The 25,931-nt window shown below is 40.9% G+C and overlaps 1 protein-coding gene across 11 annotated transcripts in view; it reads right to left on the bottom strand.

The window, feature by feature from the left end:
- sesn1 (sestrin 1) overlaps positions 1-25,931 on the bottom strand; it is an 87,695-nt gene that overhangs the window by 5,382 nt on the left and 56,382 nt on the right. For 4 of the 11 annotated variants that reach the window (XM_078212371.1, XM_078212373.1, XM_078212374.1 and 1 more), the window contains exons 2-5: positions 6,979-7,044; positions 5,874-6,074; positions 3,284-3,466; positions 704-943 (exon numbers count right to left, since the gene is read on the bottom strand). In XM_078212371.1, coding sequence (XP_078068497.1) covers positions 704-943; positions 3,284-3,466; positions 5,874-6,074; positions 6,979-7,044 — 690 coding nt within the window. Of the gene's footprint in view, positions 1-703; positions 944-3,283; positions 3,467-5,873; positions 6,075-6,978; positions 7,045-14,717; positions 15,117-25,931 lie in introns of those variants that run through there. The other 7 variants (XM_078212375.1, XM_078212377.1, XM_078212376.1 and 4 more) reach the window with 7 other exon arrangements.

The raw sequence follows: 25,931 nt of genomic DNA, 5'->3' as shown, positions 1-25,931 counted from the left end.
CCTACATAATTCTAATAAGTGATTAAATACTATTTGATGACATTCAACTTTGCAGTTGAAATCACCAAGCTTTGTTTTGATAAGAATACAATTTTGTTTTAATTGTTTTATTACTAATGTGCATAGGTAGTTAGTACATTTAAAAAAAAACCCTCTGCATTTTTGGTTGCAATGGTTGGGGAAAAAAAACTTTTACTAACCTGATAAATACTCATTCACACACTACAAGGAAGCAGGTGTGTTCTATCTACAGTACCGATGCACAGAAGTAAACTATTTCCTGTATTCTTAATGCTCACAAAATCTACTGGAGTTTCATGTACTGGGGCGGCTCGGTGGCACAGTGGTTAGCACTGCTGCCTCACACCCCCGGGGATCTGGGTTTGATTCCCAGCTTGGGTCACTGTCTGTGCGAAGTCTGCACATTCTCCCCGTGTCTGCGTGGGTTTCCTCCGGGTGCTCCGGTTTCCTCCCACAGTCGAAAGACGTGCTGGTTAGGTGCATTGACCCAAAACAGGCGCCAGAGTGTGGCGACGGGGAATTTCACAGTAGCTTCATTGCAGTGTAATGTAAGCCTAATTGTGACTAATAAATAAACTTTAACTTAAGTTTTAATTGTAAAAATCCATAATCTAAATGGACTTTTGGCTTGGGTCTATTCATTTGCATGCAATGAGAAAATAGACAACATTTTTGAACTTACTTCACTTCTTTCTTGGCCATTCAGTAGATCATCTACAGCATCATTGCCATTTGTAAAATCACATACATAGCAACTACCAACGGAGGGGAGTCGGAATGTGTGGCCTCCATCACAATGTATTTCAGGATTAATACCACAGCCATATATGAAAGATGCAAGAGAATGATAGTGAGTGAGCAGTACGACCACATGTACCAACTCGGCCAGTGACCAGCCATGCTCCTCAGCTTTTAGGAGTTTCTGAAATAAAGACAAGAACTACATGAATGATACTGCCACAAGCTACAGCTTCTTGTAATTCTAACCCTCCCCCCTCAAACTCTCTCATGTTTCTCTGGTCCCTTTAAATTGATTTGTACTGCTTCACTGCTAAATTTAATGTTCTGATATTTTGGTTTCGTTCCTCAGGAAATACATTATGTTGACAATCAATAGAAAGGAAAAATCTGAAATATTTCCATCATATTTAGTGACTAACTTTTTTCAAATTTATGATAAAATACATTCTTTTCTCTCATACTTAATGAAATCTGCATTAAGTTATAGTGTAAAACTCCTGTTCAACACTACGGTGCATTCTATGAATAGTTAATGCTCCAAGAATTGGCAGCGGAATGGGATGTAAATGGAAAAGGGAACAAATTTGCATTAATAACGCATCTCATCACATTCTCAACCCGTCTCAGAAATGTTTTACAAATGACTTATTAACAAAATAAAAACAGAAAATGCTGGAAAAACTCAAGGTGAAGTTCAAGCAAGAGTCGTCACAAAGTAATGTTGTTTAACAGTATATTTAAAGTTATAATTGTTATCTGAAATTTCACCATGAACCATTGTTCAAAAAAATGAGAACTACAGCTTACAGTAAAGGTGCTGCATAAATGTATCAAAATGTGGGAAAAGTTGGTGATATGTATTTATTGGCATCTGGCTGATGGAGCAGAGGCGTGACAGGGCTAAAGAGTAGAGGGAACAGTGTGGGAATACATTGGTGGAAAACTATGCCAGAGAACACAACTATAGTTTAAAGATAGAATGCAGAGGGTGCAGTAATGATTTAGGCTGGACAAGGCAGCAGAAAAGAATATGATGGAAGGGAGGTTAATTAGATGAAGAGCTCGGAAGGTCATCTGCTGACAAATGGTGAGCCAATTGAAAATGGCTTGAATAAGGGCATTAGAGGAGTGGAATTGTGTGTGGTTTAACTACAGGCAGCCATAATTAGGATGTCCTTAAAAGCCTATCTTCTACTCTCCAGTCTGAAGGCATTTTACTTTGGTCTCTGGTGGAAAGTGGTCAGAGGTCCAGCTACAGTTACAGAAGCACAGGTGTTGAGGCAGCATACAAGCCTCAATTCTGGATAGAAGATAAACCCATGAGCTCCTCCAGGAGTTTGTTGCCTATATCGCTAAGTCCTATTCACATATACTGCCATACCACATGGTTCAAGACAACCTCAAATTTAAAATACCCTCTCATGCGTTTAAATTTCCCCATGATCTCACCCCTCCATATGTGTATTCTCCCCAGCCCGACAACCCTCCTACAACTCTTAATTCATCTAACTGGACTGATGGGCGGCACGGTGACACAGTGGTTAGCACTGCTGCCTTACAGCTCCAGGGGTCCAGGTTCAATTCCGGCCTTGGATGACAACGTGGAGTTCGTACATTCTCCTCCTAAACTGTGTTGGTTTCCTCCGGGTGCTCCGGTTTCCTCCCACAGTCCAGAGATGTTCAGGTTAGATGGAATGGCCATGGTAAATTGCCCCTTAGTGGCCTAAGATGTGTAGGTTAAGAGAATTCGCATTGGTAAACGTATGGTGTTGCAGGGATAGGAAGGGGCAGAAGGCCTGGGTAAGACATCCTACCAGAGTTGGTGCAGACTCAATAGGTTGAATGGCCTCTTCTGCATTGTAGGGATTCTAAGATTCCATGCATCACGCATTCACTTTGGCCCACCACTGGTGCCTGTGTTTTTCAGCCTGAAACTTTGGAATTCCAACACAAAAACTCTTCACCTTTTTTTCCTTGCAAGACCAGCCTGAAAATGAGTCATGCCTCAAACACCAAAGGCTCTAGACAAATTATTACTGCATTTTTTTGTTGTTTACCTATTACCATATTTGAGTCAATCAGGACAGTCACGCACATTTGAGTGCTCAAATTTGGGTGCTGTACTAGGGAAGCTGTGAAATTAGGAGATCAGGGATCTAATGGAATGACGGTATCAGAAAAATAGTATGTGATAAGCACGTCAAACAAGATAAACGTTTGGTGGGTAGAAGGCCAGGATGTTGGAGAAGTTGAGTTGGAGTAGGGAGGGAGAGGCAGAAGTGGTTTCATAGAGGAGGTTAGACAAGACAGGGAAATGTGGTTAGCACAGCAGATTAAAAATAAATCAAGTCTGGTAGTTGTTAGGGACCTTGGAAATGGTGAGCCTCATAATGCAATGTTAATGACTGGCAAGATTAATATTTACGATGAAATGGAGAGAGGATAGAAGTGTGTTTGTGGCAGGGGGTGGCAGGCAGGTAGATGAAATTCAAATGCAAGCAGAAATCGAAGGGTTACTCACCTCAATATGATCTTTGGTAATAAGCCAGGGCCTGTGAGCCAGGATTTTATTCACCTCACTTAAAGTCTGAAGCTTCCGAGGGGCGGATTCTAATCCTGCTAGCCACTTTGGATCCCCACCAACTTGGAGAAAGTCATTAACATGGAGATTTACAAGGTATGAACACTGGTGTCGAGCTGCAGCCTGTTTAAAAATAAAAGCCAGAAGTTCAATGCTTAATGTTCTAAATGCCATTAAAAAGCGCAAATGTTAATTTATTCCCTGAACAATATTTGTCATAACTACCAAATTATCTTACATCATTGTTAAAAAGTTATCCTACTGCAACTTTGCTCGTCATGCTAAAATAACAAAATTAGTTTTGGCAAAACTGAAAATGCTGAACATAAATATGAACCTTGTTTTTTTAAAATCTAACAAAAATATCTTGTGCCCCACTGTAAAATACTTGCACCAAAATCCAAAGTAAACTCAAAGTGTTTTCACGTATTTGGGAATAACATTTCTGATTTAGCGTTCCTAATGAACAAGGAGGATGGCACACTATCCAACTAACAAAAACACTGTACAAACTGCACCAATAGCCTTTCTTCACCCTTTTTGTGCCTTCATAAATATGTGAAAAATATAAGAAAGATGTGTACTGCGAATACTGAAAAAATTCACAGCTTAAAGATTTATAAACAACAAGCTGGTCTTAATTTTTTGTTGCTTAATTTAAGTTTGCCTGATATAAGCATATATGTTGCCCGGATTAAAAGTGCACTTTGGAAATTGGTGGGTACTGCAATTCCAAAGCTACTTTGCACACCGAGGAGACTGATCTATGTTAATGCAGTCAAGGAGTGGGCGAGCTATCATCAATAAAAACGCTCGGGTGGGAAGAAAATTAAGCAGTGAATTATTGTCGTGGTTTGCATTGCTAGTTGGTATTTCCAACTTCCTGTTTCTCATCCCAATGTTTCTATGGCGTTGTTGCCTATTAATGGATAACAAGAAAAACATGTAGATGACTGGCATTCTTTTTGAAGAGTCCATGCATCACTTTAGTTGGAGTTTTAAGACAGGAAAAGTCACATTGGTAGCTGACAGCTATGGTGCTCATTTGAAGTGCTGGAGTCTAAAGCAGAACTGATTACCAAGTGCTCCTTGGGCTTTAAATTCATCCCACCAGTGAAGGAAGTAGCTAGATCTGGCATGGGTTGATGATTCCACAGGGACACTGACAGCCTATTTCTGAAGCAGCAAGTTGTGCCTGTGTGTATGTATGCATTTGTAAAGAAGTCTGAATTATCTACATTGCTGATACTGTGCAGAATACTTCTGCTCATGTGAATGACAGCAATGGAAAGGCTCAAGCATGTGAATCCAAAATGTCTATGGGTGGAAGGCCCTTACCCTCACCATAAGCAGTATTACTGAGAAAGGAGCTGAAAATCGAGCCACGTCTCGATGGACTTTTTGCTATGCTGAATAATTCATGGCCGAATGCATTGTCAGAAGACGACAAATCACAAGGGTATTTGGAAAATAGCTGGACTTTGCAATGCATGCGTCTATATTATAACAACAGCAATACATTCATATAGCACCTTTAACAATGAAATATCCCAAGGTGCTTCACAGAAGAATTATAAAACCATGTAAGACACCGAGCCACATAAGGAGATATTGGGTCAAATGACCAAAAGCTTGGTTGTTGAGGTAGGTTTAAATGTGTTTTTTAAAAGGAAAGTGAGGTGGAGAGGCAGAGAGCAGGAGGAAGGGAACTCCAAAGCTTGGCCTGGATAAGTGAAGGCACGGCCAGAAAAACTGGAGGGATTAAAATTGGGGTGCACGATTGGCCAGAATAAGATGAGTGCAGATTTACAAGGATGTTGCCTGGACTGAGTGGCATGCCTTATGAGGATAGGCTGAGGGAGCTCGGTCTTTTCTCCTTGGAGAGACGTAGGATGAGAGGAGACCTAATAGAGGTATATAAGATGTTGAGGGGCATAGATCAGGTGGACTCTCAGAGGCTTTTTCCCAGGGTGGAAGTGGCTGCTACGAGGGGACACAGGTTTAAGGTGCTGGGGGGTAGGTACAGGGGAAATGTTAGGAGGAAGTTTTTCACAGAGGGTGGTGGGCGAGTGGAATCGGCTGCCGTCAGTGGTGGTGGAGGCGAACTCAATAGGGTCTTTTAAGAGACTCCTGGATGAGTACATGGGACTTAATAGGATGGAGGGTTATAGGTCGGCCTAGAAGGTAGGGATATATTCGGCACAACTTGTGGGGCCGAAGGGCCTGTTTGTGCTGTAGTTTTTCTATGTTTCTATCTTGGAAGGCTGTGGTCCTGGAGGAGATTACAGAGACAGGGTGGGGTGAGGCCATGGAGGGACTTGAAAACAAGGACGAAAATTTTTAAATTACATCAGTGTTCAAGTTTTGATCTCACGCACGTCAACATTTGCTTTTATGTCTTAGGAATAAAATATTCCCATAGCTGCTCTTCTGTTGAAGTCACGGATAATTCCTCTTTTCTAAGCATCTGAGTTAACAGAAAATTGTACACTTCATGCATCACCTGAACAACGCTATTGAAGGGACTCACCATTATTGCAATGTAGTGTCGATAATGATATGGCAACGGACCATCCACCTGCATCAGGTAGTGTTGGGTTTTGAGAAAGCTGTCAAGGTACCGTGGGTGGAATCCCATTAACAAGGTGATGTTGTCCAGGCGACCCAAAGTAGCAAAAGCTTCAATGAAAAGGACGCGTGTCTCTGCATCTTCTCTTCCTAATTGGAGGATCTGTTTAAAAATATTTAATTTTTACCTCATGACAACAGTAACCATATCACTGCATGACAGCTGCCTATTCATTCATGTCTGCAAAGTGCAGGTCAAACAAATCTGACACCTTTGATATTAGCTTTAGAAACAATTTGGTTGAAATGATTTCTCCTCAATATATAAAAATATTCATACATTACATTTTACAAAATAAACCTGAGATAACTCATGCAAGGGTGGAGTGCTTACTTTGAAATGGTCACTATGATTCATTATTAGAGAGACTAAAATAGAAGTGCCAAGTTTGTAACCAATTAATTCATCTTCCCAATGGGAGATTTCTGAGGGGAGCACACGGAAGAAACACAGAAAAATATTGCAAACTGCATTTTTCAGGCCAAAATGATAGCATCTAGCTGTTTCTTTTGAAGTTACAATGCCTCAATTATTTGCCTGTTTAGTGTTTGGAGAGAAATTTAGGAAAATTCTCAACTGTCATTCACATTGTTAAGTGAACCTGCTTTTAAGTTTCTGTGCCAATTCTACACACTGTCACTAACACTGAAGATCACAAAATCTCTTGCCCCTCACCTCAGTGGGTCATTGTGGGAAAAGTTCAATACGGTACAACGTACATTAATTAGGAAGATATTTTTCTCTGCTTCCTATAGAGGGGGGGAAAATAAAGGGACTATAGGTCCAAATAGTTAAGACATTCAAATAATCGGCAATAGGAATATTACAATGTATTCGATAAAGATGTCTTGCCAAATCTTGAAACGTTATTGCACTGCATACTTGCAAATAGCCCATGCATTTAACACCACTGGTAATGCCAGACTGAATCCATACTGCACTTTCCTAAGTTAACAGCAGTTGAGTTTAAAAACTGGAGACACAAATGCTAGAGAAACATACATACTTCTTTTTCAGGGATGAATTCACTTGGTCCTTGCCCCAAAGGCCGGGGGATTCTCACTCCCATTTCCTGTAGAGGAGGATAACACTATTTACATTTTGTTCTCTGATTTAATCGGAGCTAATAATAGAGCAACAATAATTTGTCCTAGATTTATCCACTTAGTGGGCAACAGAAAACAGGTTTTTTACAAACAGTATCAAAAACAGATTAGTGACATCAGTTTGTTTTTGATAACTCTACAATGTCTCTGAAATGAACACTGGACTTGCTGTAGGCTGAATGTCCTTTAGCTACTTGGCTCACTGCCTAGAACACATTGTTCAAGCAGTTTCCTAGCGCGAGATTAAAACCCACTGAAGCAAGACAATTTCACAGCAGCTTTTCTACAACTCACCACAAAAAAGGACATGGACAAATCAATATACAATACAAAGCTGAAGTGAAGTTTATTTAAATGAGATTGCACGATTTTAAAAAAGCATTTCCACTTCTTGACTGTGGCACTGCGCCAATATATTAGTTGGTGTGGTGCCAAGAACATACAGTTCTGCAACTACTGCATCAACAACAGAGTTAGAGACGGCCTTGTTTTGTTCTTCCTGCTCCTTGTTTCATGATTGGTTGAGATACCCCGCATCCGTTAAACTATAACTACAGGTACTCAAAAATATGGCAAGTAGTTCAACATCTGTTAACTGTAGCAAGTAACTTTAGCAAAACCTTAATACACCTGTAAACACTACATGATAGCAAAATGCTAGAAAACTGGGGCTAATAACATAACAAAGGCGGCAATAATTGATTAATACTTCATTCCTGCAGAGTAACAATTTATATTATTTACAAAGAAAGACATTGGCACCAACCCTACACAAGTAACATAAAGGTTTACACATTTATAGAATGATAGAATAGTTTACAGCACAGGAGGTCATGTCAACTCGGCAAGAGTAAATCTGCTTGTCCCACTCTCCCCACAGCCTTGCAAATGACTGAATTTGCCACCAGATAGTGCATTCATATCCTAACTTCTTGCTGCATAAAATAAATTGTAGCGGTTGATTCTTCTGCCAATCACCTTAAATCTGTATCCTCTGGTTTTCAAGCCCTCTACCAAAGGGAACAGTTTCTGCTTATGTGCTCTATCTAAACCCCTCATGTTTTTGAACATCTCTATCAAATCTTTCAACCTTCCCTTCTCCAAGGAGTACAAACTCAGCTTCTCCAATCCATCCATGTAGCTAAAACCTTCAATTTGTTAGCATTTAAGTGAAAAGGCCTAATAACTTAATATCTTCCTCACAACAAATGTTAACGCGCTTCATTGTTTAAAGCCATCTGCATTAAACTGTGTGGAAAAAAAGTGAAGGTTAGTTGGGAATCAGTGATAGATGAAAAAGAAAAACAGGGATCTGCGTCAAAAAAAATAAGCGCTGCCATGACTGACAAATTACAGAGCAGGCTAGATAGGCTGAGCAGCCCATTCTTGTTTCTATAAATGCAAAATCTTACAAAGAAATATATAGAATAATCTTGCGCTTAATCCCATTTCCAAAAACAAGTGGACAGCTACAAGTAGACTCAATAATAACTTTCAAAAGGGAACTGGGTATATATCTGAAAAGGAACAATTTACAAGGCTGCAGGAAGCAGAAATGGAATGGGACTACTGAAATTCTTTCAAGAGCTGACACAAGCACGATGGTGAGCCAGACGGGTTCCTCCCATGTTGTTTCATTCTATGATATCTCTTCCTTTATCTTGACATCTATTTTTGTCTGAATATGGCTCTGGCAAAGCGCCTTGGAAGATTTTAAATAAATCACCTTTAACAAAGTATAATGAAAAGCAATTAAAATCTGCAGAGATACACCACCATCATCGTCTCCTTGAGGTGTCTGCCCTTTTGTGAAAAACAGTTTCTGCACATCTCCTCAGGCTTCAAGCTGGTCCCCGCAGTCATGGAATTTGCAGTGATATTTAACAATTTATTTATTGTGTAATGATGTGTCATTAAGGGAAATTTTGATTGTGAACTGCTAATACATTCATTCAACTGATGGCTGCTAACTTTTAGACCCTGTGATGGGAAATTTTCCAAGGCTCACAGTTTTTTTAAAAATTGGACAAGTGCATTAAGGGATCAAGTGGCAATAATTGGAATTAAGAAACAGATAAACCATAATCGGACCAATTAGCAGAATAAACTAGAGGGCTGAATGGACGACTCCTGTTTCTGTGCAAGGCATTTTTCTGTGGCAGACTGCAAGATCTCCATTGCATTTACAACATGAACTAATGCACCCTCAGCCTGTCGGCAGGGTAAGATGGTTTAAATGTTCAGTGGACATCCTCTTAGAATCATGTAATCCTTGCTCATGTTTGACAATGCATGAGTTGGCTCACTCAGTTATTCTGGATCACCCAAATACTGCTCAAGCTGGTAGCACAGAGATTACATTAGTAAAATTGTGTCCGGTATATAAAATTGAACTAATATTCAATTATAACTAGAGTTCTCAAAAGCCTTTTAATTGTAAATTATTCACACGTGTGTAATAGTAGTCTATCAAGTCTTGAATCTTACACAAAACTCAACTGTACAAGACACATAAACCCCCGGATATTAGAGCAAGTCAGAGCCTGAATATTCTGTGATGAATAGCTCAACACCCAACTCCCCAAACCTCTCCATCACCTATAAGATATTTTCAGGAATGAGATTAGACACTCCTAACTTGTCTGGATCCAACAACAATCAAGAAGCTCAACACCATCCAGGACAAAGCCCACTTGAACAGCAGCTTACCTACTACCTACATCACTGGAACATGGCTATAGTGTGTACAGCACTGGCATTCACTACGTGGCCCGAGGACCGCACATGGTTCATACATGTCTTTTCTGTGGTCCTTCTTAATACATTTCCCCACACTGTATTAGTGATGTATGATGATAATGGATTAATTTATCTAAACTATAGGTTCCCAAATCTGAGAGTCGCAACCCCATGAGCAATTGTGGTCTTGAGTTCCTCCTCCTCCAAAGCAACAGTACCAATGATAAAGCACAGTCTCAGGCAGGACAGCCCTGAGATCGATTCCAAGTCCTCATGACACACACACGCATGAGTTTTCTTCTTGCTGTGGCTCAGAGGATATTGCCTATGGAAACGAACTCCGAGGCCCCAGAACCTGCGAAACAATTGTGTAAAAGACCATCGCTTCCCACTTTCACAAGTACCACTTAAATGGTACAATGCTGTCATACTGTAAATGGGTGTATCCTCTAACTTAACACAGGCAGTGTTACTAGAGATCCACTTGTATTATGCAAAAATGTAAACTTTTTCCTCGTTAGCGAAAGCTTGGAGGTGAACCCTTATTATATTATATAAAGAAGGAATGCTGGGCCAGCCATCTCTAAACAATAGCCATAAGAGTCGGTCAACTGCTAGCCACTCAGGCCAGCAAAAACACTTCCTGAATCCTCAAGCTTCCATCAACAAGGCTTAATTCTAAAGTTTAAAGTTTATTTATTAGTGTCACAAGTAGACTTACATTAACACTGCAATGAAGTTACTGTTCGGGTACATGGAGGGTGAATTTAGCTTGGCCAATGCACCTAACCAGCACATCTTTCAGACTGTGGGAGGAAACCGGAACCCAGAGGAAACCCATGCAAACACATGGAGAACGTGCAGACTCTGCATAGACAGTGACCGAAGCCAGAAACTGAACCGGGTCCCTGGTGCTGTGAGGCAGCAGCGCTAACCATTATATCACCCATTCAGGTGTGCAATACAGTATCCATCATCACACCACCATTCAAGAAGCTCCAACACCATTCAGGCCAAAGCAGTTTTCTTGCTTGCAATCACAGCGGGACTCAATATTGACTTCCTTCATCACTGAAGCACAGTGGCTGCAGTATAGCCATTACATGGGAACCCCACCTTAGAACCATACACCATTCATTCCTTTATTTTACCTAACACCATTGAGAAAACACCATTACAATGATTACAGCAGATCAATGTACAACAACAGGTATGAGCAGAACCAAGATATTCTCGAGAAATTAGAACCAAACATTGGAAGAACAGAAGTGGTTAAGAGCTTGGGGAAGGACAGGTAGAGTCAGTCATAGACAATAAAATAACATGTAATTTCTGACTTTGGGAAGTATCAGTTGGAGCATCAACAAGGGAACAGGACATCTTGGACTGGATGTTGTGCAATGAGAAAGGATTAGTTAGCAATCTAGTTGTAAGAGAACCCTTGGAGACAAGTGACCATAATATGGTAGAATTCTGTGTCAAGGTGGATAGTGATGTAGCTGATTCTGAGACCAGGGTCCTGAATCTCAATAAAGGTAACTATGATGGCATGAATTGGCCGTGATGGACTGGGAAACATTATTGAAAGGAAATACAGTGGATAGGCAATGGCACGCATTTAAAGAACGAAAAGGTGAACTCCAGAAATGATTCAGGGGAAATTGATGGGATTGAAGGCAAATAAACCTCCAAGACCAGATAATCTTCATCTCAGAGGCCTTAAAGAAGTGGCCCTGAAAATAGTATATCCATTGGTGGTTATTGTCTCTGGACTGGTTCCCACAGATTGGAGGGTAGCTAATGTAAAGCTCATTATTCAAAGAGAGGTAGAGAGAAAACAGGGAACTATAGACCAGTGAGCCTGACATTGGTACTGGGGAAGTTGCTAGAATCCATTATCAAGGATTTCATAACTCAGCATTTGGAAGGCAGTGGTATAATCAAAGTTAGCATGGATTTACTGAAGGGAAATCATGCTTGACGAATCTATTGGAATTCTTTGAGGATGTAACGAGTGAAGTTGACCAAGGAGAACCAGTGGATGTGACTTATTTAGACTTTCAGAAGGCTTTCCACAAGATCTCACGTAACAGCCTACAAGCAAAGTTAAAGCACATGGGATTGCAGGTAATGTCTTGAGATGGATAAAAAGCTGGTTAGCAGATAGGAAGCAAAGTGTAGGCATATATGGGTCTTTTTCTGATTGACAGTCAGCGACTAATGGGGTTCCTCAGGGATCTATGCTAGGACCCCAACTGTCCATATTATATATTAATGATTTGGAAGTGGGAACGGAATGTATTATCTCCAAATTTGCAAATGATACAAAGTTGGGTGGGAGGGTGAGCTGTGAGGAGGATGCAGAGATGCTTCAGTGTGATTTGGACAGGCGGTGTATGGGCATAAGCATGGCAGATGCAGTACAATGTGGATAAGTATCCATTAAATGGATAAATGGTTATCCACTTTGGTAGCAAGAATAGGAAGACAGATTATTACTTGAATGGGTGTAAATTGAGAGAAGTGAATACTCAGCGAGACCTCAGTGTCCTCGTGCGTCCTCGCTGAAAGTAAGCACGCTGGTACAGTAAAGGCAAATGGTATGTTGGCCTTCATAGTGAGAGGATTTGAGTATAGGGATAGGATGTTTTGCTGCCATTGTATAGGGCATTGGTGAGGCCACACCTGAAGTAGTGTGTGCAGTTTGGTATCCTTATCTGAGAAAGGATGTCCTTGCTGGAGGGAGTACAGCGAAGGTTTACCAGGCTGATTCCTGGAATGGCAGGTCTGTCATATGAGGAGAGACTAAGTCGGTTAGGATTATATTCACTGGAGTTTAGAAGAGTGAGGGATCTCATAGAAGCTGATAAAATTTTAACAGAGTTAGACAGAGTAGATTCAGAAAGAATGTTCCCAATGGTGGGGGAGTCCGGAACTAAGGTCATAGTTTGAGGATCAGGGGTAAACATTTTAAGATTGAGGCGAGGAGAAATTTCTTCACCCAGAGGGTGGTGAATGTGCGGTTAGGTGCATTGACCTGAACAGGTGCTGGACTGTGGCAACTAGGGGAATTTCACAGTCACCTCATTGCAGTAATCCTTCCTTGTGACTAATAAATAAACTTTTACCTTTTGAATTCACTACAACAGAAAGTCGTTGAGGGCCGATTTCAAGAAGAAATTAGATATAGCTCTAGGGATTAAAGGGATCAAGGAACATGGGGGGGGGGGAATTAGGATATTGAATTCGACGACCAGCCATGATCAAAATGAATGGCGAAGCAGGCTCGAAGGCCGAATGACCTACTCCTGCTTCTAGTTCCTATGTTTCTATGAATTAGTGGGTTGAGGAAGCGATAGTGGAGAAACTGCAGAGGATGAGATCGATGAAGGTGAGTGGAAAGCAGGAACCAAAAATATCCAAGACTTTGAAACTGGCCTGTGCAACCTAACGTAATGATTGAAAACTGCTTAGCTGCTCCATGCAGGAAGGCTGGGCGCATCAGTAAAGAAAGCTACAAAAATGGCTTCTTCTGGTGGGTCTTGGACCTTCAGAGGTCACAGAGGTCTTCTTTCAATTCCCTATTGCCTCATAAGTCAAACATCTAACATACCAATACGTTTATACATTACTGAAATAGCATGTTCTGTCAACCATAAAAGTTTTGAACTACAGATATTCAGAGTTAAATGTTACTTGATGAAACAAATATCATATGGAAAGACTTGAAAGGAGAAACACCTATACTAGTATTAGAAATTGCAAAGCTTGTAGAATAGTTGCATCACAGGTATGATAACAAACAGTGCAGAAGGCGGCCATTCAGCCCATCAAGTTGTACCGACTCTCTGAAAGAGCATCTTACCCAAGCCCACTCCCCTGCCCTATTCCTGTAACTCTGCGCCTTTATCACGGCCAATCCACCTAACCCTGCACATCTTTGGGCAGTGGGAGGAAACCCACGCAGACATGGGGAGAACGTGCTAACTCCACACAGACAGCTGGAATTGAACCTGGGTTCCTGGTGCTGTGAGGCAGCAGGGCTGATCACCGAGAGGAGCAAACATCTCTAGGACATGCTGAAATTTGAACCATCACTGAAGTACAGATCCCATATGAGTTTGAGGAGCTATCACTGTTCTGCATAATGTTAAAATATAAATAAATCAGATGTTTTAAAAATTCTCCAAATGTCAAATATATTAAATAACGATCCTATGTAACCTCTCCGTGACAAAGACCACCTAACTCCACCTTTTCACCTCAGCTTATCTGCCTTTGTCACCTTCAAACTCAACATTTCCAATACTCTTCTGAACAGCCTTCCATCTTCCCTGAATGTCAGCCCACCCAAAATTCTCCTGCTTAATTTCTATTCCATACAAGTCCCAGCCACCCATTACCACTGCACTCACCAACCTACATAGGCTGCTAGCCTTCCAGTGTCTCAAACTTATCATCCCCCCTCTCCAATATAATCCTATCGATCTTCATGCCTCAGACTCTTGCTTCTTCCTTCTCTTCAATCCACCACTGGCAGCCAAGTTTTATGACACTCAAGCAATGTTAAAAGCATTATTTTGTTGAGCATAACACTATGGTATAAAGATATTAGTTTACGAATAGTATCTGCATTGAATCACAGTTCTAATAGCATTGAAGGCAGCCATTTGGCCCATCAAAACATACTTCACCGGCTCTCCCTATGAGCAATTAGATAGTAAATAGTTGGAAGCCCCAGCAGTGATCCCTATGGCAGCCCACTAGCTAGCTTGTCAATCGGAAAATGACCCAGTTATCTCAATTCTCTGTTTTGTTAGTTAGCCAATCCTCTATTTACGTTAACATAGTAGCATTATTCGTTTAGTATAATCCTAAACCCAAAGCGTTAAAAACTCACTTTTCAACGGATCAGATAAGACTCTCGACTGCATACTATACCTTTTCACAATTACTGCAGAGCAGACATTCCCTCACCGACCTGCCTGTGGGTTTTGTTCTTGCGTTCGCGACTCTCATTTTGACGTTACTCAAGTATCTCTAAAAGGCAAAATATAATCTTATTTCCCGTTCCGTCTTCTCAGCAGCTGCAGAGCTATGACTGAGGCACGCACAGCGCATGTTTGGTATAAACACCCACTGTAAAGTCAATCAGCAGGCACTGTCGCCGATTGGCGGCTCTACAGCAGTCTGTCATTATTGACCATTCAGCAGGGCAGGAGGAGTGGCATTTCTCATGGTCAATTGGAAGACAGCAGCAACACGCCCATGTGTGGGGGAGGCGGACAAGCTGTAAGTCACTGGATGGAAAACAAAACTGACTTTTGACAAAAAAACTTAAGAAAAACAAATCGCCTGGGGCCGCTCCTCCCCCTATAAGAGACTAACGATCCTGCCTATTTCCCGATGGCGACCATCGGAGTACTCAAACAGGGAGCTCCAATTTGTGAACTGGCCGAGGGCAGTTTGCTTACCACCTTATAGCAAAACAATTTCAATCAAGATTTATCATACGAGGTTCTCATCTGTTGCCTTTGCCTTTTTAACCCACCATACCCAAATATTCCAACTATCTGCAAAAATACACAATATAACTACAATGTGAAGAAAATTTCAAAACATATTACTCAATTAAAACGGTTGAAATTATATAGCACCTTTAACATAGAAAAAAAATGACACTTGAGATATATATATAAATTAAACAGAAACGGATGCAAGTAGTAGTAGTGGCAGTAAGGGGGACAAAAAATTCGAAGAGGTAAGTTTTGAGGTGGGTTTACAAGGTTGAGAGGGAATTCCAGAATATGAGACCTAGATAGCTGAAAGCTTGGCAGCCAACTGATGGGGTAAAAGGAGGGGGTAATGCACAAAAGGATAGAGGCAGAGGAGGGCAGCACGGTGGCACAGTGGTTAGCATTGCTGCTTCACAGCACCAGGGACCCAGGTTCAATTGCAGCTCGGGTCATTGTCTGTGTGGAGTTTGCACATTCTCCCCGTGTCTGCGTGGGTTTCCTGCGGGTGCTCTGGTTTCCTCCCACAGTCCAAGCATGTGCGGGTTAGGTGGATTGGCCATGCTAAATTGCCCCTTGTGTCAGGGGGATTAGCAGGGTAAATAAGTGGGGTTACGGGAATAGGGCCTAGGTGGGATTGTGGTTGGTACAGGGTCGATGGGCCAAATGGAGTTCTTGTGCACTGTAGGGATTCTATGAGTAGCATATGCTGGACATGGGGCAGGGGTAAACCAAGAAATTTGAACATGAAATTAAATTGGGGCATTATCAGGAGCGAATACAAGTTAACAAAGATGGGGGAGGGGGTGTGAGTGGAGCAGGATATGGATAGCTGTAGCTTACTGAGAATGGAAGGCCAGTTATGAGACATTGTCCCACACCTACAGATGAGTGTTTTATCAGCAGATGGACTGAGGAGAGTCCAAGGTGATGATACAGAGGTAGACAAAGATAGTCTTTGTGATGGATTAGCTACTGTATAAACTGTGGTTTTGCTTCATTTCAGATTTCTGTACTTGCAGTTTTATTCTTTGTGATAAAGAGGATATCAGGTCAGAAGCATCCAATAGGATGCCGAGATTGCAGTTAGTTCGGTCCAGCCTAAAACTATGTATTGGGAGGGAAAGCAATTTGTGACAAATGGCTGGTGGGGCTAAAGACAGTGCCTTCAGCTTTTCCAAAGTTTTAATGGGAAAATGATAGCTCCTCCATGTTGGGATACCAGACAAATAGTCTGAAAATGAAGAGGTTGAGCAAAGTGTTGCAAAGTTACATAGAGCGAGATTTCTTCACCATAAGTGTGGAAGTTGACCCTACACATGTAGTTGGGCAGCAAGTAAATGAGAATTGAGATGGCCAAGGACATGACAGGTACAGGGGCAGAGAACAAAGTTTTGGTTTCTTGCTTATTTATCTAATCATATAGAAACAAGTGCAATGCCAAGGAGCTGAAAGGAAATGGAAGGTTTTTCAAAAGTTACAGGGGGCTGAAGGGTTGGATAATACACAGCGATTACAATCAGAGGGTGTTATTTTTGTCTTTAATTAGGGTCGCTTCAGTGCTGATGGGGTAAAAGGAGGGGGTAATGCACAAAAGGATAGAGGCAGAGGAGGGCGGCACGGTGGCACAGTGGTTAGCATTGCTGCTTCACAGCGCCTGGGGCCGCTCCTCCCCCTCCGCCCCAGAGAGATAGTGGAAATCTGATAGGAGGGGTTCAAAATGTAGCTACAGGAAAATTAGCCTGAAATTGGAAGGGAACAATATATCCAAGAGCATTGCATAGAAAAGAAAGGTTGAAGATGGGGCAGTAAATTGAGAAGTGGGATGAAAACAACGAGAGGACCTGGAGCTTGGAGATTAAAAAGTTGGATGGTCAGCAGCATAGTAGGAATGGAATAAAGGGAGCAGGAGCAGGTTCTTCTGTACAAGACAACACATCCATTGCTCAAGTTTCATATGAGCCACTGAATGTATTCTCCACCCCCTACCCCACCAACACGCAGACATTTACAAAAATGTGAAGTGTACATTTCAACCACAAACATCAGCTTTTATGACTCTTTTAATGTAGTTTAAAAACAATCTCGCATTGGCCAGCTGTGAATAGTCAGGGATCAGTATTTGGGCACGACCAGTTCACAATAAATATAAATGATTTGTATACAGGAGCCAAAAGTAATATTTCCAAGTTCACAAATGACATAAAGCTGGGTGGGAATGTGTTTTGAGGAAGATGCAAAGCAGTTTGAAAAGAATTTGGACAGACTTAGTGAGTGGACAAAACATGGCAGATGGAACAAAATGTGGAAAAATGAGAGATTATCCACTTTGGTAGAAGGAATGGACCTTCACATTATATCTTGAATGGCAAGGGATTGGAAAGTGTGGGTGTGCAGAGGGACTTAGTTGATCATGGTGGCACAGTGGTTAGCACTGCTGCCTCACACATTATTAATAAATAAACAAACTTAGGTGACCTTACCATTAAATCTCTGGGGTTGATCACTAAGGCGATCAAGTGAGAAGGCAGGAGAATGGGGATGAGAATCATATCAGCCATGATTGAATGGCAGAGCAGACTCAATGGGCCGAATGGCCTAATTCTGCTCCTTACCTTATGGTCTTGTGGCTGGCATGCAGGTGATCAAGTACTTTGGGGAGGCTGATGGCATGTTGGCCTTTAGCACATGATTTGAGTTTGAGGATTGTGGAGTCTTGTTTAATTGTAGAGGGCCTTAGTTGGCCCACACCTGGAATGCTTGGTGCAGTTTTGATTCCCTTGTCTTGGGAGGGATGTTATTGCCTTGGTGGGGGTACAGTGAGGGTCCACCAGACTTGTTCTGGGATGACAGGACTGTCCTATAGAGAGAGATTGGGGGCACTGGGCCTGTATTCTCTGCAGTTTCAAGGTATGGTGGGAGTGGTCTCATTGAAACCTACAGGATACTTATTATTTATTATTTCATTTTTTATTAGTGTCACAAGTAGGCTTACATTAATACTGCAATGAAGTTACGGTGAAAATCCCCTGGTCGCCACACTCTGGCACCTGTTCGGGTACACGGAGGGAGAATCTAGCATGGCCAATGCACCTAACCAGCACGCCTTTCGATTTTGGGAGGAAACTGGAGCACCCGGAGGATATCCACGCAGACAGAGAGAGAACGTACAAACTCCACACTGACAAGTCACCCAAGGCTGGGAATCAAACCCGGGTCCCTGGCGCTGAGGCGCTGCAGTGCTAACCACTATGCCACCGTGCTGCCCACTTAGACTGGGTGGATGCAGGCAGGATGTTCCCCCTGGTTGGGGAGTCAAGAACCAGGGGACACAATTTCAAAATAAGGAGCAAGAAGTCCAAAGTTATACCTTTGGGAAGGTGTAAGAGGGAGATCCTCCCTCCCCCACCCCCCCCTCTTTACTTATTTGGGTATTTAACACAAGGATAAGAATATGAAAATTAAGGCATTGCCAGATCAGAAGCCAACCTAAGGGAGCAAGTACAGGGTTGATGGATGAACAGAACTTGGTGACATTGGTGAGATCATGCTGGGTGCACTGTGTGCACTTTGGATCTCTGCATCGAAGGAAGGGCTAACTAACCCTCGAGGGGGTGTAGAGTCTCAAACAACTGCTTCCTGGGGTTAAGGAGATTGTTCTCCGAGGAGAGATTGAGTAGACTAGCCCCATATCCCCGGAATTTAAACAAAGTAAGTGATCTAATTGAAGTAGATAAAATTTTCAGGGGGCTTGACTGGATGATGATAAGAAAATGTTTCTCCTGGTTTGGGGAATCTAGAACTTAGGGTCAGAATCTCAGAATAAGGGGTTAGCCATTTAGGACTGTGAAAGAGAAATTTCTTCACACAAGGGCTGTGAATGTTTGGGATTTCCAATCCCCAAGAGCTGTGAATGCTCAGTTGTTGAGTATATTCAAGATAGATAGATGTTTGGCTACTAAGGGAGTTAATGTAAAAAGATGGAGTTACGGTAGAAGCATGTCCATTTGAAGGTGAAGGCTACCTTTCCAGTTTCCAACTGCAACTCCTTTCAACTACAATCAGACAAGGTGCTTCATTATACAAGGTCTCATAGAAACATAGAGTCCTACAGTGCAGAAGTGGCCATTCGGCCCATCGAGCCTGCACTGACAACAATCCCACCCAGGCCCTATTCACACAGCCCTGCATATTCACCCTGGTAATCCCCTGACACTAAAGGGTGATTTAGCATGGCCAATCAACCCACACAAATTAACCATTCCCTAACTGCACATTTCACCCACTAGTACTTATGCAAAGGAAGGAAGAAACAGGGAGAAAGCACAGTCTTCCCATTTTTTCCATATTCTGCACCAGTCTCTGCCTCTCAAACAAGTTTGAGTTGCAATCCTGCTTTTTCCCTTCCAAATCCATTTGTAGCCCCTCATGAGTTTCCATTGCCAAACCTCTCAAAAATTTTAAACTCAATTTTCCCCTCCTTCATCCAACAGGTTTCCAACCGTAAAACATTTTCCTCTGTGTATACTCCCGATCTTTTCAAAACTTTTGTCTCAACTTTCCACATGCAAATTCTAAGACAGGTCACTTTTAAAGTTCATACACTTTCACAGACTGTTTGCGGTATGCTGTAAGAAGTTAATTGATTTTTAAAAAATTTCCCAACATTTTTTTGACATCTTTACTTGTCCCGTCTTGCCTATTGTCGATACTAGTTCTGATGGAGTTACAGTTTAAATGTTTAACCAAGCCTTTGCCCTTAGATTGTTTAGATTAGAGTTACTACACACTTACAGCATTTTCTGCTTTAAAATTTTTCATTACTGGTCCATGGGATGTGCGCATCGCTGGCTGGGCCAGCACTTGTTGCCCATCCCCGAGGGCATGAGACAATTTTAAAACTGTTGGATTTTACTGTTCTCTTATTACAGAAGCCATAACTAAGCTTGCTAATTTGATTTGAAAATATGTTTACCACACAGTTTGGTCTTCCGTTGCAAGATACAAATCAGCAAATAGTTTGAGATCAATAGATTCAATCATTATTTGTGATAAATAGGACAAAGTCCAAACTTAGCAATAAATGTAAAAACAAATTGGGACTTTTTCTGTACCACAGGAAGTGTTGAGAAATTATAGAATTCACCATTTGCTGATTAGGGATATGGGATCTGAAGCTTATTTGTCATCTTGGACAGCTTTGAAGTAATGAGTCAATGCAAGTGTTAGCCTGGTGTATTTCTAGAGGTCCACAGAAACATAGTAGGTTACAGGGAAAAATGTTCCAAAACAGAAAGCAATCCACTGATGTAACATTGGACAAAACCACTGAATCAACAAAGCATAAAACTGAGAAACTAAAATTAAACGTACCACAAAAATAGCAAAAAACAGAGATGCAGAATTAGAGCGTGCTGGGAACAATCACATGCCTGTAAACGGGATAGCAGGAATAAGATTTTGCCTGGAGCCATAATCCAGAAGGGAAAAATTCTACTCATCAATAATTTGGAACAGCTCAATCCGTGCACAAAAGCAAGCTGCATGTCACTAAAACACTGTGGGGGAGAAATAAGTCTGCGGTGTGCCAAATGGTTGGCATTGCATGAACCATCTGTTACACGTGGTGTCTAATATTGACTTCTCATATGATCAATGGAATTGCACATCAAGCATGGCATATAATGGTGATTGGCCTGATAAAGGTGACACACAAGACAAATCATCACCTTTTATTTGTTTGGGGGGGTGGGGGGGGGTTTGGAATGGGGAATGTGATTTAGGGTCAAAAGCACAGAATTTTGGTTAACCTAGTTTGGAAGATTGAATGCAGGCAGCCAGCTGGTAATTCAAAATGAAAGGTCATGAAGGCACAAGAAAGGTTTCAGCAAACAAGCCGAGGTGGGGAAGGTGACGTTACAGAGGTAGACATAATTGGTCTTGGTTAAGGCAAAGATATATGTTTGGGTGTTTATCTCAGAGGTAAATATAGCATTAAGGTTGCAAACAGTCTTGTTCAGCCTTGGGCAATTGCCAGGAGAGGAAAAGTCAATGGTGAGAGAACAGAGTTTGTGGCGGGAACCAAAGACAATGTTTAGCTGGAGGAAATTTCTGCTCATCCAGGTTTGAACACAAAAAATAGGAGTACATCATATGATTCCTCGACACTATGCTCGAGACTCAGGGTAAAGAAAATTTTCCTAACCTCAATCCACAATGTCTGACTTGTTACCAGAATTTGCTCCCAAGTTCTAGACCCTCCAGCCACAGGAAACAGCCTTGCAACTTCTACCCTATTAAACTCTCAAAATCTTATATGTTTCAATTCTACTTAGTTTCTTCTCATGGGATAATTTCATTCCAAGAATTAATCTCCCTCTCTAAGGCATGTATATACCTCAAATTGGAGATCCAAACTGTATATACACAGTAGTCCCAACACACCTTGCACAACTGCAGCAAGACTTCCTTAATCTTGTACTCCAATCACTTTTCAATAACGATCAACATAGCAGCGATGGAAGGGGTCATCGACAGTGCTAACTGTGGCACTTACTCAGCAATAACCTGCTCAGTTTTTGTTCCACCAAAGTCACACAATTCCTGACCTCATTACAACCTTGGTTCAAACACAGAGGGCACAGCTGAATTCTAGAGATGAGGTGAGAGTGACTGCCCTTGACATCAAGGCAGAATTTCAATAGAATTACCATCACTGAATCCCCCACCATCAACATCCTAAAGGTGGGGGGTGGAGGGGGTGGTAAACCGTTGACTAGAAACTGAACTAGACTAGCCATATAAATACTGTGAGTACAAGAACATATAAAAAGCTAGCAATCCTGAGACAAGTAACTCATCTTGTGACTCCCCAATGCCTATCCATCATCTAACAAGGTACAAGACAGGAGTGTGATGAGATACTTGCCACTTGCCTGGAAGAGACCAGCTCCAATAACACTCAAGAAGCTTGATACCATTGAAAGGGTTAATAATCATATAAGTTTAAACACACGTAAGCTGCTATGAGAGAAACCACAGGTCTTTATTAAAGTCGACCCAGATAAGCGTCAAGGCCTAGTTACAAGGGAGGAAACCATAGAATATAGATTTGTTTATCTAACAAAGGTTCTTAGTCTGCGAGAATTCATTAAAATCAGACATCTGGACATGGGAGAGGTGGTTGAAATCTGCAAATGCAGACTTAAGCTGGGATATCAAGGATAACTTGTAACAATGGTCAGCCAACATGATCAAACCTTTACACTGATTGGATATTATAATTAAGTAAGCGTGCAACTGTGGTGATTGGTTTTAACATTTATATCTTTTGCATGATGTAACTCTAATCAAAGAGATAACTCCTATACCTTAATTGATATACATTAATTAGTTGCAATCAAATCTGAAACAAAGTTGTAATAAACATCAAAAAGCTATCCTTTCCACAAACATTCAATCTCTCCACCACTGACAAACAGTGGCAGCTGTGTGAGTATAATAAGAAAATCAATAACAATCATAGGGACAGATATAATTTCACATGATATAATATGTGCATCCCAATTAGGGTCAGTTATATGAAAATAGAGACCTGTAGTTCCTCAAAATAATCTAGGAAAGGTCGCCAAGCTGCATAAAATCCACCAGTGCAGCCTTTTCTAGTGTACTCTATTTTCTCAAGTTTAAGGTCCTGCATAAGATCACAAATTCAATTAGTAAAAGAGGGCAAGGCAGACTGCTTCCAATTTAATAGAATAATGCACCTAATAGTTGAGTGCATTAATCTGAATTTTTGTACAAGGGATGTCAGTTGGCCCCACTCAGGAGTGCTGTAATAGGAGAAGGTTCAATGTTATTACTAAAAATAAGACTGATGCAAAAAAGTTTTTGTCCAAAACAAAGCCAACTTAGGACACAACCAGAAGGGGCTGGAGTAGCATTCCATTTATCAGATTGAATCAAAATTTGGATAAACCCAAGATAATTTAACTTTGGATAGATGGATATGATGTAAGACTTTAAATTGTAGCAACCCATACAGATGAGGAATACACACAAGAAATAATAGATTTCCAGTTATCTCCCGATAAGTCAGAATCAAAATCTTGCTTCTAAAGATAGAAAGCAAAGGGCAGTGTAGCAAAAAGATTTGAGGATATAACTTTGAAATAAACCCCCTAACAAAAGGATTTTGTTCAGTGAATTAGGGGCAATAAAGGCAACTGAGTGATTTTGTTTGTGTGCAAAATCCCTGATTTGTAAGTAGTGAAAGAAGTGTGTTCAGGCAGGTCATATTTCCAAGAGAGAACCAAAAGCAGCAAAAATATCAATATATAATACAAGTTAGTAAGGGTTTTGGCAGCACCCACATACCAGACTTGAAAGGCAGAATTTCCTAATGAAAGACTTGCATCAATAAGGCTGCGTAGAGAGAAATATTATAGCCTAAAGTGTGTTCTGAACTGGATCCAAATCTTGAGTGACTGTCTAACCATAAGGTTTGAGGAAAAGTGACTGGTTGAAAAAGGAATGGAGGAGCACAACAGTGCAGCAGAGATGTGGATTGACAGGAAGCTGCCTCCAATTGCATCCATGCTAAACTAGCTGGGCCTAAATGAAGCCAAAAAGAAATACGGATTTTGGCAGACCTATAATAAAACTGAAAAATTGGAACTGCCAAACCACCTAAATGCTTGGGTCTCTGTAGAAAAACTTCTAGGTATTTCCTTATTCCAAAAAGAAGAAATTAATCGGTCTATTGCAACAAAGAACTGCTTGATGATAAACAATGGAATGCACTAAAATAAGTATAGAAATTTTGGCAAAACATTCATCTTTACAGAACTTAAATTAGACCAAAGTGCTAAGTCCTGCTTCATATATTCCAACAAAGTATCAAAGTTGAGCTTAGAAAGGTGTCCAATGGGGATAGAGTAATTAAAAAACATCAAGCTTCTTGGGTATTGTTGGAGTTGCACTCATTCAAGCAAGTAGAGAATATTCTATCACATTCTTGACTTCTAGATAGTGGACAGGGTATGGGGAGTCAGAAGGCGAGTAACTCATGGCAGAATTCCCAGCCTCGGACCTGCTCTTGTAGCCACCATATTTATAAGGCTGGTCCACTTCAGTTTCTGGTCAATGGTTACCTCCAAGATGTTGATAATGGGGGATTCAGCAACAATAAAGCCATTGTCAAGGGTTTGAGTTCCCCATTCCCACTAGACTCTTGGTTCATCATTTTTTTCAAAATTTTTGTCTTTTACCATGAAGACACACAAAATATTTATTTAACGGCTGTCATTTCCTTATTCCTCATTATAATTTCACCCATCCCTGCCTCTAATGGGGTAATGCTTACTTTTACTAATCTCTTCATATTTACAAACCAATGGAAACACTTTTTTAATGTTGCCTGCTAGTCAACTTTCATACTTTCTTTTCTGTTTCTTGATCAATTTCACAGTGCCCCTTTGCTGACTTTTAAAATCCCAATCATCAGGCTTACTGCTCTTTTTTGGCAACATTATAAGCCTTTTCCCTGATCTAGCACTGGCTATCGGCCAGGCAACTTTCTCTGTTGGGTTATGTGTCTTAAAAGGAATGTATATTTGTTGTAAATTATTATTGTATTTAAAAGGTCAACAATTGACTGTCCATTGACAATATTGTACTGTGCTTTCCCAATCTACCATAGCCAACTCGCCCTCATACCTTCTCTGTTTGCTGTTTATATTCAAGATCCGAGTTTCAGATCTCACGGAGTCACTTTCAGACTCAATATAAAATTCTGTCATGTCCCTTTCCTACAAAATTATAATTAACCTCTTTCATTGCACAATACTAAATCTACTAAAAATAGCTAGTTTCCTAATCAGTTCATCAACATGCCTACACACGAACTACTGTTTGGGATTCTACAAACAACGCGCACCAATGTTTTCTGCCTCTCTCTGTTTCATTACTCCATCCAAACTGATTTTACTTCAGTTTCCAGGGTTACTGCCTTATTCCCTCCCACCTTTCAACATCAGGGCTACCTGTCCCCCCTTTCACATTTTTCTATTTAAAAAAAAAAATTCCTGAATATTTTGTTCCCAACCACCATCACTCTGCCACCACATCTGATGGTTATTAGATCAAAACTATTAATTTGTGTTATTAATTTATCTAATTTGTTAAGAATGCTCCATGCATTCAGATACAGTGCCTTAGATACAGTGCCTTAAGCTTAGATGTTGTTCTAATTTTCTCAGATGTTGTCAGTCACTATTGCCCTACTTTTTGTTGCTATCACTGCTACTTCATGACTCATTTGGCCTATTTTTATTCAAAACACTGCTTGATGCTTCCCTGGCTGTTTTTTGAATTTACCCTTTCCTGAATGCTATTCTATGATTTTATGATTTGAACTGAAAATGACCCATTTAATCTTACTCCATTTTCTGTTCTTTAACCCTCTACACTAATATTTAATTCCTCAAACCCCACAGGCTCTTCTTTTCCGCAAAAACCCATTGTGTGGCACTAATCGAATGCCAATTAGTTCCTTTTACCTACACTGATCATTATACCCTCAACAAATTGATAGATTTGTC

Source organism: Mustelus asterias, chromosome 5 (assembly GCF_964213995.1).
Source record: "Mustelus asterias chromosome 5, sMusAst1.hap1.1, whole genome shotgun sequence".
Taxonomy (NCBI): Eukaryota; Metazoa; Chordata; class Chondrichthyes; order Carcharhiniformes; family Triakidae; genus Mustelus; species Mustelus asterias.
Note: the sequence above shows the minus strand (reverse complement) of the source record. Positions and strands in the feature narration are given on the sequence as shown.